This window comes from Thermobia domestica, chromosome 5 (assembly GCF_964235325.1).
Source record: "Thermobia domestica chromosome 5, izTheDome1.hap1.1, whole genome shotgun sequence".
NCBI classification, from domain to species: Eukaryota; Metazoa; Arthropoda; class Insecta; order Zygentoma; family Lepismatidae; genus Thermobia; species Thermobia domestica.
Window position 1 is genome coordinate 294,228,006 of NC_137458.1, and position 15,101 is coordinate 294,243,106.

At 34.2% G+C, this 15,101-nt stretch overlaps 1 protein-coding gene across 1 annotated transcript in view; it reads left to right on the top strand.

Moving 5' to 3' along the window:
- The window catches only part of LOC145686709 (uncharacterized), a 102,599-nt gene that overhangs the window by 19,800 nt on the left and 67,698 nt on the right, over window positions 1-15,101 (top strand). Inside the window, exons 2-3 of the mRNA XM_081760285.1 lie at window positions 3,421-3,640; window positions 10,883-11,092. Coding sequence (XP_081616411.1) covers window positions 3,421-3,640; window positions 10,883-11,092 — 430 coding nt within the window. The remainder of the gene's footprint in view (window positions 1-3,420; window positions 3,641-10,882; window positions 11,093-15,101) is intronic.

Genomic DNA, 15,101 nt, shown 5'->3' on the forward strand with positions numbered 1-15,101 from the left:
TTAATTGTATACAGACAGTATACAATTAATATAAACTATTAATATAAATTGTAATTAGTATAAACAGATAGTAAAATGTCTTTCTCCATCTATTGGTTAATTACAAATTGAGTACGCTTCACTTCTAAAAAGAAAATTACTAAAGATATACTTTCTCAACACTAACGACAATCAAATCGTGAAACTCCAAGATTCTTCTTGCGTACTTGGTGGAGTATGTGATGTATAGTACCATTGTCTTATGTTACAAAGGCCCTTTAATCGTAAAAACTAATGTAAGAAAGAAAATTGCAACTGAAGATGGGAAAGAAAAACCCATTTCCAACATTTCAGTTCTTTTTTTTTTTTTTAAACTTTTTTAAAAAAATAACGTCCATTCAATAGTTCTTTTATCTCTGCCTCTTGAACTTGACGGGGCCACTACCAAAAGGGCAACCCAACCTTTGTTAGGACGGTGGTTCGTGGATGTTGCCAGATTTTCGATGTCATTAGGTGAAAGAAGAAACAATTAGAAACAAATGAAAATCTTTGTTTTACGTCCAACGATTATGCCGACTAGGCTAAAGGAGACGGGGATGATGAGAAATGAATGAAATGATGGCATGAAGAGAGTGGGAGGAAACGGGAGAACCCCGAGAAAACCCACGCACACGGTGCTTGTCCATCGCAAAATTCACTTAGCGCGAGCTGGGATCCGAAGCAAGGACCCCATTCACCAGAGATGAACTCTCTACCACTGAGTCATCGAAGAAAACAAGTGAGAAAGACATAATGTTATTACTTTTTGTGATAAATTAAGTAAAAAAAAATCTGGAGAAGCATTTGGGAACTTCTTTTCCCCTTTCAAACCGAGGGTCTTCTATTGTTTTGTTAGATATATAGTCTGTTGGCAAGGGACAGGGCCATGACGGTGTCCTGTGGATTTCTAGGAATTGAGGTTTCCTTGTTCTGAAACCTAGCACACTAACCCAGTATTTGCCTGGCATGTTTTGAGAGAGACTAAATGAATTTTCAGTCACCGCGACTGGCTCAGGGGTTTGAATCTTGAGTCTAATACGGAACTTTATTCCTATTTTATTACCCACCTCTTTGTTACTCTACAAAATTGTCTACTTCCTCCTTTCTGAAAATCGAAATATAAGCGAGTGTCAGTGGTGCAAAGTGTGTCACAAAGCGCGGAGAGAGTTCCACTTATCTCCCCCTTTTTTTGTAATTTTTAAGTTTATTTCGATGTCTCACGATTATGCACCAAGACTAAGGGAGACAGTGATGATGAGATAGATGATAATGGTGGCCTAAGGGAAGTGAGAGGAAACGGGAGAATCCCGAGATAACCCATGCATACAGTATTTGTCCATGACAAAACCCACTTAGTGGGAACCAGGAACCCACGTCAGAGGTGAGCCATCAAGGTCTCACAAGAGAATCCAATTTTATGTGTACAATGAATGTTTAAATGGTATTTTAAGTAGAAATGTGGCTTTAAATATGCGTACAAACTTTAATAAAACCCAATTTTACCAAAAAAAACCCACTGGACTGTTTTTTTAAAGTTAGGTTTTTCCCCAGCGCTGGTATTATGAGAGGATTCGAATCCCGCTTAGGATATGAGTGTTATGTGTGATCATTAAACCATTCTTTTTTTTATCATTGCTCTCCTCGCTGACCTACTGGCTAAATCGCGTGCTTTTGGTGCACAAAGGCCTGTATGAAAACATCACACACATTACAATGATTCATATCCCACTTTAAGTTGCCAATCTTGTTCCATATAGCTTTGCAGCTGACAAAGGACGTGAATACCAGGCAGGGTTGGCAAAAACCATGGTTTTTATTTAAAAAACCAAAAAACCAGGTTTTTTTTGGTTTAAACCAGTTTTTTTTTTTTTTTTTTTTTGGTTTAAATAATTTGCTCTACGTATTTACATCACATATGGACAGAAGTAAGCTTGTTTTGCCTTAGTGTTAGTATGCAACAACCGGGTTATGCTGGAAAGGGCCACATAAGCTTAAAGCGAAATCCAAACCGCTTCTCGGCTTACACCCAAGAGAAATTGTCCTCCATTTGAACTCGAAACCGGGACTAATTGGCCACAAATACGATACGTCTGCCGACTCACTCACGAAGGACTCCTGGTAAAAATACGTTGACTGATCTTTACATATTTGTTAATATAATCGTCAAGAGTCATTAGTACAGAAGGACAAAAAGATAAACAATTGCACAAGTGGATCCATTGTACAGAATTACATATGGACAATTTGAAGTACTACAGAGTACAGAAGAACTAATTTAGTCCAAGTCAGTTCACTACGACTTTTATTAGTCCAAGTAAAAGAAATGTAACGACTTACTTTGCATATCAGTAAGAAAAGTGAATAAAGATACGAATTATTTGAGTCCACTTTGGCTCTGACCCATTTATACATAAATAGATACCAAAGATTCTTGTTATTTCAATAATTGGCTCTCGTGGGGTTTGTATGACCCCCCTCCCCAAATGGTACGGCTTTCGATGTATTTTATCAATAGTAAACATTATTAAAACGAAACAATGTTTATAATTTTCCTTTGGTTGCATAACAATAATAACAAACTATAAAAAAATCACATAAGAAACATCTATAAAGTTACATAAAAAAAGTTGCTTTAGTAATGTAATCTCTTTGAGTAAAGAATAGGGAATTTAGGTCTGAATATAGTACGAATAATATATGGGAGTGAAACGTGATAACCCACAAATGTGTGTTCATCAAGATTTTACGATATTAGTTACACTTTTACGGACATTTTTCGTTTTTTTGGTTTAAACCACCTTGGTTTAAACCAGCCAACTCTGATACCAGGCATTGAATCATCGTGTCATTTGACCTAATGGCCACACTTGTGAGACGGTAAAACTGAAAAGTAAATAAACATTGGAAGTATACAGTCCCAAATTGCGGGAGAAATTATTGGTGCTGCTAGTTAAGTTTTCGTGTAATAATGCAATGTGAGCGTTGTCCATGTGAGTTTTTTGCTATTGTATCAACTATGAGTCCGTTCCATCACTAAATAGGTTCCGTAAGTGACTGGTACGAATCGTTGATCCAGTCGTTAAAGCGTTAAAGTATTGTCAGTTCCGAAGGAATTTCAGCAGTATAGTTGGAGAAACTGTTGTAGTAGGCCAAAAGAGAATTGAAATATAACGTTTTTCTTCTGTAGTTTTCGGCTAAATTAAGTTGTGTTCATTTTCAATTGCGTGCTTTAATGTAGAATGTGTGAGTCTAAATATAGCACTTTTTTATATATATACATATTAGAATCATATTGATAATGTAATCAATATTCTTTCTTGTATTTAGTTATTGTTGATGTCATTTCACCTATAATTTCTGTATGTACACTTTTTAATAATTTTTATTTTTTACATTATACAGCGTATGCTTGAAAGAGCCCAAGCGAGAAGAGAGCAGCTTAAAGCCAACCTAATGAATATAGAATCACCAGAGGTTAAAAAAATGCGTAGTCCTCTGAAAGAAACTGCTTCAAATGAAGAATCTAAGAACACTACAGAGCCAGTTGAGCTTTTGCGTAGTGCTTCCAAGGAAGATAATACGTCGGTCGTGAGTGACAAAATAAATGCGGTTCAGTTTAAAGGTGAGATGAAAACTTATTTTATATTTCCGATTATTTATTTATTTTTTGTTATAATTGTATTTTAAGTGCATTTTGTAAATGTATTTTACTCAAGACGATTTGGTTGATTACCAGGGGTTAGCCGTATATTTCGCCGTGTTCTGTATACTTACTTCTCTAACTGATGTTTTGCTATAACGAAATAACGCCTTTAGAGGAAACATGCATAACAAAGGAAAATAATGTTTATTTGTGGTTAGCATTGTGTTCTGTGATTAAAATTAAAAATGCAAACAGTTATTTGTTTGATTCGGTTTATTTTTTGTAAAGAATTGTCTTTTTTGTTTGTTTGTTTAATTGATTTTAATTAGAGGTTGTGTATATAAGAAAATAACTGAGTTAATGAAAGGATTAAAGATAATAGATATCGAGGCTTTAATTAAGTTAGTAAATTAAAAAGGAAGAAAAAATTGGAGCATGGTAGGAATCCTCGATATCCTTATTATCTTTGATCCTGTCATTAACTGAGTTATTTTCCTAGTGAACAGTATTAAAATTTTAGATAGTTGATGGATAAGCTATGCCACAATGCCCTTCATATAGCGCAGAAACTGAGTCCCCGGCAGTTACAGCTAGGGGCTACGATATTTGGTGAAGAAACAGTACTGGAATTGGTAGGTGGAACAAACACCGTTTTTGGTGGAAATATGTTGCACAATCTTAATATTTTTGCACCAAATTCCATGCGTCTAGAGCAGGGGTGTCACGGTGACTCATTGGAAGAGCGCTTACCTTTGGTGTGTGGGGGTTCTTGGTTCGATCCCCGGCCAAGTAAGTTTGTGGTGGACAGCATCCTGTTCTCGGGGTACCCCCTTTCCTCCCACATCCTCATTCCACCAATTCTTCCATCCTTCTCTTGTCTTAATCATAATATTCCTCAGCTTGAAGGGCATAATCGCTGGACGTTAAACTGAAGTATTTCATTTTTTCCCATGCGTGTTGATATTTGATCACTTGAGAAATAAAATGTGTCTTTAATTGAAAATCGAAAAATGAAATGAATATCATAATTTGACATTCGATTTGTTGACATTTCAAGGCGTGGAAGAATGAAATAGAAATAAATTGAGTTTGACAACATTCATTGTCTCAATGTTGAAAAATTTCAAACTTTTTGTTTGCCAGGACTACTTTATACTGCGAGAAAGAGCGTTCAACACCTATAGACACCAAAGGAGATACCTTGTTTTCCGTCAAACTCAGGCCCGTTACTTAGTTTGATGTCTCGGTTTTTTTTTTTTTTTTTTTTTTTTTTAAACTTCTTTCAAACGTAGTTTTGCTGATTGCTGCAATCTATATTTGCAGCTTGAAATATATTCCATTGTTCCTGCTTGTAAACTCACTGTGTCTCCGACCAGTGAGGATTTCATATTTTCTGGGAGATGGAGGATTTCAGTATGTTGGGGTGAAAATAGTATTACGAAAATACTAGGAATCCACATTGAACACAATAGGATATATAGTCCTGGAGGGGGCATTTCGTGACTTCGGGCCACCCCTTGAAATCATCACTGCCTCCTACTTCGTTTTACAGTCGAAAAGTATTTTATAACCACGAACTTCATGCAGGTTCTTACTGGTGTTTTCTCCAGTTATAAGTTTCTAAGCATTGATCATTGACTGCTTCTGACAGATCAAGGTTTCTAAGAAAGCCCTTTATTTTATTAGAATTTCCACAATTGAATACTAATCGTCCCATCTTGTAATAACTAGACCTGGAGGATAGGTCCCCGTTGTTTCCTCATACATTCTCTTAACGGTGTAATGCGCATGGTATTCATGTAATATATCGCATTTTGCTGTACAGATAATTCCGCGATTGAACGTAGGCAGCATATATACTGCCTGGTCGGTTAGGTAAAGCAGACTTTGTCACTTTAATACTTTCTGGCCATAAAAATGTTGCAAGTGTCGTTCAACCCCTGCATCATTTGTACGGTTAGTTTTATCTATGCAATATATCAAAAACATTGGCTTCACCGGATCATCAGTTAAGGGAGCAACCAGAATACTTAGTACATATTTTTTCTTAGTCTGTCGTTTCGTCCAGAATAAAACATAGTGGATAGTCCCCAAGAATTGACTTGACCGATCACTTATTGTTATTATTTTCATTTTCGAGAAAAAAAATTCTCAGTAGTATGGTACACTTTATTTGATGGTATACAGCTTGCAGAATGGCAAAAGCTATATTTGTAGCAAAATTCAAAATTTTCACCTTGAACACTAGCAGAAGAAGTCAAACATTTATGTATGAAGACTTGTTTTCTAAATATAAAACTTGAAACATGCTTCGTACTTCGTATATGGCTACTACTAATCCTTGAGGCTTGGTAGTTCTCGCTCATATGAATCACTTCATTATATGGTTCATATTGCATTATTTCACAATCTGTAACAATTCCCTCTTTTTCAGCTCCTTTAAAAATCAATCTTAACTTGGCAGCCAATAGCTGAGGCATTTTAGAACGACAAAAATGCACCAGTAATAAAACAAAACACTCAACACTCTTAAATATATGCACATGATACTGCACTAGAGAACAATTCTTTCAAGGATGTAAAAATGAAATTTTGTGGCTGTACGTTCTCTAATTTTTTTTTTTTTTTTTTTTAATGTGAATACATTTTACTATACTGGATCTAGAACTATAAATGAAGAATATAAGAGATGTTAAAGAATATGTTTGTAGAGAACGTACAAATAAGTAAAAATACAAATTCATATTTAAGTCGATAGCTTTCACTTGTTTTTCTATGCTATAAAGGTTTCTGCTCGCCATTGATTCATTTGTTATGGATGAGATTTTTTCTAACATTGACTCTAGCTTTTTTTAAATATATATTTTTATCAAAGATAATTCGTGATTTTACTTGCTTTAATCTTGATTAACAAAATTTCATAGTTTCAGCAAGTTTTTACATTGTCGCATTAATATTTACATTCTTTTCATTGTGTTCTTACGTTTCGATATCTTTTCTACTATGCTTTTACATTTTAAAGAAAATTACGTGCTCTGTCGTAGATAATGTAAAAACGAAATAAATGAACATTAATGCTGTCAGGGAACGAGAAAGAACTGATACCTACGTTGGTACAATTTGTAAAGATAACAGGAGGGGGAGCACAGTGGCTCAGGGGTGGGGTGAGGTAGAGTGCTTACCTCTGGTGTGTGGGAATCCCTGATTGTCGATTCTCATACAAGTAAGTTTATGGTGGACAACATCGTGTCCGTGTTTGTTTGTTTGTTTGTTTGTTTGTGTGTGTGTGTGTGTGTGTGTGTGTACACACACACACAAACAAACACGGACACGATGTTGTCTACTGTAAACTTACTAGTATATATATATATATATATATATATATATATATATATATATATATACGTACGTACGTACGTACAACTGAAAGATTTCATTTCATTTTGTGTAAGGATAATGAATGAAAACCTTAAAAATTTGGTGCTTATTTAGTGAGAATTTCTTGATTGGGTAGATTTGGTTCATTTTGGTGGACACAGATTTCTAGCGTGGAACTTAAAAGTAATGTGCAAACTTGAAAACATTGTTCAGCCTATCGAAAAAGGTATCTGAAAATTACATGCTGCAGCAAAAGTCAAAGGAAATTACAAGTATATTCAGTAAAAAAAACTCTGGATACTAGCAGAACAGCCGTTCTTTGTATAGAAGTGGATAAAATTAGTGGAAAATATTTAAAAAATACACAATATTTTGGTTTTCTGGTCGAAAGTCGCAAATTCACAACAATAACGTTTCTAAAAGCGGGATTTAGTTAAATTGCTTTCTAGCGCCCGTAAAAGGAAAATCAATCAAGCTTTATGGAAGCTGCAGAGGAAAATCGGTATAATCCCTAAAGATTTTTCAGCAATTCTCCATTAACGTATCTATTCTGAACTCGAGGATGTAATTTATGTATCGAAAGGAACAAGAATGAAATACAATGTGGTAGAGGATTTCAATGCTTCCCACACATGAGGGTTTTCGGAATGAAATTAGGAACAGATTGGTTCCGAAATTAGAACGAGGTTCGAAAACCGGCACTTCTCCACAAGATTTCTAACGTTTTGAGCATATGAGACGAAAATACGATGATTCTGGGAACATTTGAAACATAAGTAAATTTTATAAGAGCTTAACTTATTCATTTTCGTTTGCGTACTTGTATGTTATTATGCTATTATACATTAATAAGTAAAATTATCATTTTTAGCCCACGCTTTATTTAATGAAATTTTAGAAATTCTTTTAACATGTTTACATCTTGTATCATTATAATTGTACAGTCTATCCAGTGGAAAAGGTGACCGACTTCTTTGCTACGTAACTACCAGCGCCATATACGAAGAAGTATATATACTACGTGCTGCAAATCGGTCAGAAAAGGAGCAATGGAGCAACATGCCAACGTTAAACTCTGTTTGAAATTGGGTGAAAGTGCAACAGAGACGCTTCAAGTAATTCAAACTATTTACGATATGATTAATTGAGCCGTAAGAACGTGTATAAGTAGTATGCAAGACTTCGTGATGGTTGGGAGAGCATTAAGACGATCTAAGACCAGAACCAGCGGTGACTGTACAAACTGATGCAAATGTCCAAACAACGGCGGAGATTATATACAATCATCCTTGTGTATCTGTAAGGCTTATTGATCTAACCGAAAATTTGATTTCGGTTTTTACATTGTCGCGTTGTTATTTACTGCAATCTAAGAGAAGATGGGGAACTTCATTATTTTTCCACTTTGTGCTTTCTTGAGCTTATGTTTCGATATCTTTTCTACTATGCTCTGACATTTTACAATTACATGCACTGTCGTAGATAATGTAAGGACGAAATAAATGAACATTAATGCCATCGGAAACGAGATAGAACTGATACCCACATTGGTACAATTTGTAAGGATAACAAGGAGAGCAGTTGTGCAGTGGTAGAGCTCTTACCTTTAGTGTGTGAGGTTCCTGGTTCGATCTCCAGCCAAGTAAGTCTGTGTTGGACAACATCGTGTTCGTAGGTTTTCTCGGAATACTCCCATTTTCTCCCACATTCTCATTTCACCGATTCTTCCATCGTCATACACTTACCTTAATCATCGGTCTCCCTTAGGCTAAGGGTCATAAACGTGAGACGTTAAACTGAAATATTTGATTTTTTTCTACAATATTGTTAGTCTTTAACGGTAAAACATGTCCAAAGAAGAGGCATATACAAATCAGTAGAGCGCATCAATTTAAACAAAATGATGTAGGTAATGTAATCTTCATGCGTAGTTTTGGAGATAAACAGTTGTTTGTAATCCTAAAAATTGATACTGTACGGCAATTACGCTACCTAGTAACGTGAACTAATACTGAAGTATAGTGTCATCAGAGTCTTGAGTATGGCACTAGCCAAGCGACAGTATACAGCTTGGCTAATGAGATATAACCCCAAATTATGATTTATTATAAGCAGGACCCGGATCTTGTTGAGTAGTCAACTTTTTTCTGTTACGCATAGAACAAGGCAAGTTTAAATAAAAACGTTATCCATCAACTCTAGGTTCAAAAAATATTTTTTTAGGATCAACTTTTGGTCACTTTTTGCTGTTTTGAAGTTTCAGGTCATTTTTTAAAAAATATAATTTAAGGTAACTTTTAGGTCACTTATGGTATTTTTATTCTTTTTCTTCTAAATAAGGAAATCTTAAAATTAACACTTTACAGATTTGAAACACACGAAGTTAAATAATCTCTTTTTCTGCTTCTTGACTATTGGGGTGGAAAAACTGCATTCTTAACAGGTTAATGAACACTAAGCTCTAGCTGGTTGACGAGGGTGGGGGTTGGTAGGAGCCAAAGCAGATGGTTTTGGGTTGTTGACCACATAGGATGTGATTATGTGAATAACTAAAAATAGATTAGAAGCCGTACAAAATTTTAAACAGAGTTTTTATCTGTTATTCTCGTGTATACTGTCTCCACTTGCGAACTTTTATTCTTTAAGTGTGTTTTCTAGTTTCAACTCGGGAGTGAATTGACGCTTTCAGTACGTACAATGCTGTACAATAGACTGATCAGTGGACCCAAATGATCAATGGGCTGCAACTAATTGAAACAAAACTTTTGAAAATGAGTGGGGTATGGTGACTAAAATTGTTTAACGAAATAAACGCTTTAAAAAACCTAAGTTTTAAGGTCAATTTTTGTGAATTTTAGGGCCATTTTACAGGAATTTTAGTGTCATTTTATAGGCCGCTTTTTAGAAAATTTTAGGACAACAAGATCCGGGCCCTGTTTAATATGGCGTTAATTTCTGTTCAACTATAACATTGTCAAAATATAACATATCACACAATAGATCATATCGAACTAAACAAAGTGACACTTAAAGGTAAATTCTCATGCGTAGTTTTCGAAAAATGGAGCAAAACCAATTTTTATGGCGCTAAAAGGTATGTCATTCATTGCTGTAATAATTTGATAGGTTTAATCCTGCTGGAATAGATTGTCTAATGTTGTTAGTCTTCTTGTAGTAGTGCGTACATACATATGAGACAAACACAGATACTTCTAACACTTAAGCACGTGCTACTTGTAATATATAAAGAACCAAAGTTCAGAAGATGTAATTAGGGAGACGGAAAATTAAGATGCCTTTCCCCTGGGATGTTTGATTTTTTCTTATTAAATGAATATCTTTCATGTAGGCGCATGAGATGATTCAGATTAACAAAAATTGGTTACTTAGCAACACATCCTCCCATGAGGAAGCTAAATATTCTCTAGATGTATCGGAACAACGAGCTAGCTCAGTCTCCAATAGTAAGGTAACAAGGGTGAAAGCGGGTGAGAGAAATATGGTATGGGAACAAAATACATACCACCAAAGAGCGTAACGTAAAAATAGGTACTAAAAAGAACAAGCACGTTTTATCAGATTTTATTGATAAAATCTGGCTACCTACCTTAGATGTGTGTTTGGTTCTGGCAACAGTGACATAGCATAGAGACCGCTTCTTTCAATCTCAACTTTTTCTTTCTTCCACTGTACTCTGCTCGTTCTTTTTAATACCCATTTTTTACGTTACGTTCATTTGGTAATTGCACGTTACGTTTATATTGCTAATTAATATTTTTTTGTTAATGTTGCTTTTTGTTTTAATTTATTTTTCTAAATAAAGATGTGTTAATTTTGTTGCAGATACCACAGTGGATAAAGTTTTCAGTGATGCGCAGGTAAACCAAAGCAAAGTCAATGAAACGGGTAAAGAAAATATGGGCGAGGAAAAGAAGAAGTTAATGTCAAGTGGAATCGTTCCTCTGGGCAAGACCCAAGTTACAAAGTCTATTCAAGGTAGACTTAAAAGACTTGCTGCGTTATATTCGGATACAGATTCTAATTCATATTCAGGTGGGTAAAGTAAAAGTACATTTTCTAAACACTTCTATTTTCTTTTCAATTCTTGTATTGTAAATAGTGCTGGCCCATTTAATGGACATAAAGCTTTTACTTTTTTTATATATTTTACCTCTCAACATTATCAGTATCAGTGTTACAGTGTTAGTAACGTCTAGGATGCAGAAGATTGAGGTTCGAGTCCCCAACCAGTGGTCAGATTTTTCTGCTTCCCTCCAAAACTTTGGAAAAAACATTACCCAATTTAAGAGTTATTATACGGATCCCAATGAAAAATCGGGTATTTATGAAATAAAATACAGTTGCCAAGAATGTTACATAGGCAAAACGAAAAGAAATCTAAAAGTCCGAGTAAAGGAGCATATTAGAAATTCAAAAGCGAAAAATCCGGTGTTAGGTTATTCGAAACATATAAAAGAAACTCACCACAGGGGAGAAGATTATAAAATTTTATTTGGAGCTAGAAATAAAGTAGAGAGACTGGTTTTTGAAAATTTACTTATTCGTTTAAAGAGAAAGACGAAATTAAATTTAGACAAGGGATGGTTGAGTGACGAATGGAAAGCGGTAATTGCAAAATTTTCACAGCATTGGCATGACAATAAAAATAATAACATGAATTGGCACCCTTCCAACAAGGAACAAGAAAGGTGCACAAATTGACTCTGCCATATTTTAGTCTGCATCATCTTCGTCTGGAGATTACTGACGTACTTGACATCGTGTTTCCATACAACACAGCTCTTTCCTTGGTAAGTCCGTTCCATTTTTATTCCGTGATGTTTCTGTTCTTTTTCTTCCTGTTTTTAACCTTCGTGACCAAGACTCCAAGGGAAAGTCGAAAGCTTGGATGTTTAAAAGAAAATTCAGGAATTACAGAAATCTGTAAGTAGGGTTATATTTTTATATATTTAATTATTTTCTAATGAAAGCTCTCTGGTTATTTACAATGCACGAAACAATATTTTAAATCTTTAAAAATTTGAAAAAGACAATCCTTTAATGTAGTTCTGTATAAAGATTTTTAAAAGCAAGGTGGCTAAGGGGGCCACGGTGGCTCAGTGGTAGAGCGTTCACCTCTGGTGCTTGGGGTCCTGGGTTCGATCCCAGCCCCCGCCAAGTGAACTTTGTGGTGGACAAACACCGTGTGCGTGGGTTTTCTCAGGGTTCTCCCGTTTCCTCCCACTTTCTTCATTCCACCATTTCATTCATTACTCATCACCACCGTCTCCTTTAGCCTAACCGGCATAACCGTGGGACGTAAAATTCAAAGATTTCATTTCATTTTTTTTAAGGTGGCTAAATAGATTTTTCTAATTGGAAAGCATATTTGGCAAAAGTTTTTGTTCTTGGTGAGAAGTGCGTGTTGTTCGGATCACATATTAAACTGTAGATCCACGTCTAATAAAGCTTTCAGTGTTGGAAGAAGCATTGAATATTAAGCAAACAGCGAGTTTTGTTGTTTATATGTACTTACCATATAACAACGTAAGCATTATCACATATAGTAAAGAAGTGGACTATAAACATTTTCGTTAAAATGCTTCATTAGGTAAGAAAGGAGAAGAGTTAAAGAAAGAGGAAACAATTAAAGAACAAAAATAAATAAATAAATAAATAAAAAATAAAATAAAATAAAATAAAAAGCTGTTTTCTGCTTTATGTCTTCCAGTCTGAAAATAAGTTCCTTCAGTGTGAATTTCACCATCAGTAAAGGATTCCTTCAATGTGAATTTCACCATCAGTAAAGGAAAAGACAGTCGCACAGCGTTGAACATTTTGCCACAGTTCGAATTATTACAATAGTGCAGTCGTACCTATATAATGACGAATTATTTTTCACTACTAAAATTATTTTCAATCACTACTATCGCATATATGAGAACTCATCGGTTCTACTAATGTAATTTTTTAGTTTTGAAGATAATTATCAACGCACAAATTAGAGAGCTTATTTTCCTCGCAACTTGTGGTGAGTACAACCGAAAAAATTATTCATCCATCTTTAATAATTTAAAGTCACAAGATTAAACATACATACATATATATATATATATATATATATATATATATATATATATATATATATATATATACACGCATTAAGAAGTTGCTGAAAAAAAATTCTTACATAACATACCATACTACTCTTTCATACTCCACTCTCACCAATTGTGCACTGCACAAAAATTTTGCTCCGAATATTAGGTAACTGTAAGCATTTGAAATGAAAACTAGAACAAAAGTTAAATTTTCCAGGATTTTAATTTCAATTAATTGATTAACAAATACGTAGGAGAAGAGATAAACTACGTTTATACTTTCATTCATGAATAATATATACTCTTTTAATAGAAGTTCAGTCAAATGAAAAAAGATCAATTTGTAAGTTACCAAATTTAACGCTATGACAAATTTTGTAATCCACGAGAAATCAAATGTGAAAGTCAAGGAATTAATATTATTTTTATTCTTTGAAAAAAAGAATTTAATTTAATAAGTTCGACTTAACTTTAGTATTAATTTCCCCTTTTAGAATGTAATTTATATTCACACTCACTCACAATAGTGCAGTGTACATAAATTCCAATTCAGCTACTTAAGAATTGAAAATAGAGTACTTACCAATTCTCCAAGGACACTTACTTCATTTATCTGAAGACAATAGAGGACTACTTGACTGACTCTACTCACAACACACATTCCTTTTAAGAATTTAATACAACCATTTAACAAGTTTTAGGTTTTAATTGAAAATTCGCAGATTTTAATTTTAAATCAAAATTAATTAGCAAACTTCTACTTTACGTTTATGCAGCTTTAAATACATTTTAGCTGAAGCAGTTACTAGAAACCATAATAACTGATTAATAACCACTTAATTGTAAAATCCTAAATTGTGATTTAGCGTCTCTCTTTTATGTCATTTTTAATTTCTTAGTTTTAGTGCCATTTACTCTAACCTTTACTTCAAAATTATTATCACCTCAAGTTAAACCTTTAATTTCACGACATTTAATGTCCCAACTCCAAAACGATAAACGTCCCCGTTTAACTCTGTGGCGATTAACGTCCCCGTTTTATGCAAGGCTTAAAGCACATTAAACCCAACAGAAAAATACAAGTTATAACATGCATCGATTAATTTGTTAAATGCGACTTAGATTTTCGTTTTCTCTAATCAATTTCCTTAAACAATTAATGTAAAAAACATTCAATTTAATTAAGAAGTTAAAGTGATTAATTTAATTTATATTAATTTTTAAGACATTTAGAGAATCTACTAATATAAGTTAAATAGGATTAAATTCTAACTACATAATTTAACTTCAAAGATCAAATGAAATTTAATTCCAAAGTTCAGAATTTTAAAGTAATCCACTAATCCCATAGAAGTACTAGCAAGGCGCTATTCATTAACTCCATTTTCTTTCCTGTTAAATTTCAGTCAAGAATCCATCCTACGGAAATGTATAACTCTTCACGTTCGATCACACAAAAGACACTCTTCTCCCTCCTGTTAAAGCAGCTGTTCCCATGCCGTAAAACTTCGGTCCAAGAATGAAGCTACCGTAGCGATCTTCACACACCACGGCAAAAGAGGGGAGGGGCGTGGTCGCACAACGACACACTATGCAGCGGAAACACTGCCATCTATTATCCGCAAAGCGAAATATTTGTAACTTACAACTTGATTTACAAAGATTTACAGAACTTCCCATAATTTTTGTCTTTTTAATAATTTTTGTGACATGCCACACTACACATTTATTTCACTTAAATAAGACACTATATTTCGCATTAATATCAAGTAATTTTACATTTGCACTACATACGTCTGTACTGGATAATGGCTGACTTAGGTATCATCATAATTAGCTATAAACACTTACATGACAACCAACCCATTACCATAACAACAGATCAGTAAGCAATTGCACATAGTAACGCAAAGATAAGACATCATCAAATCAACATTATTCATGACGTTAAAAATGACATT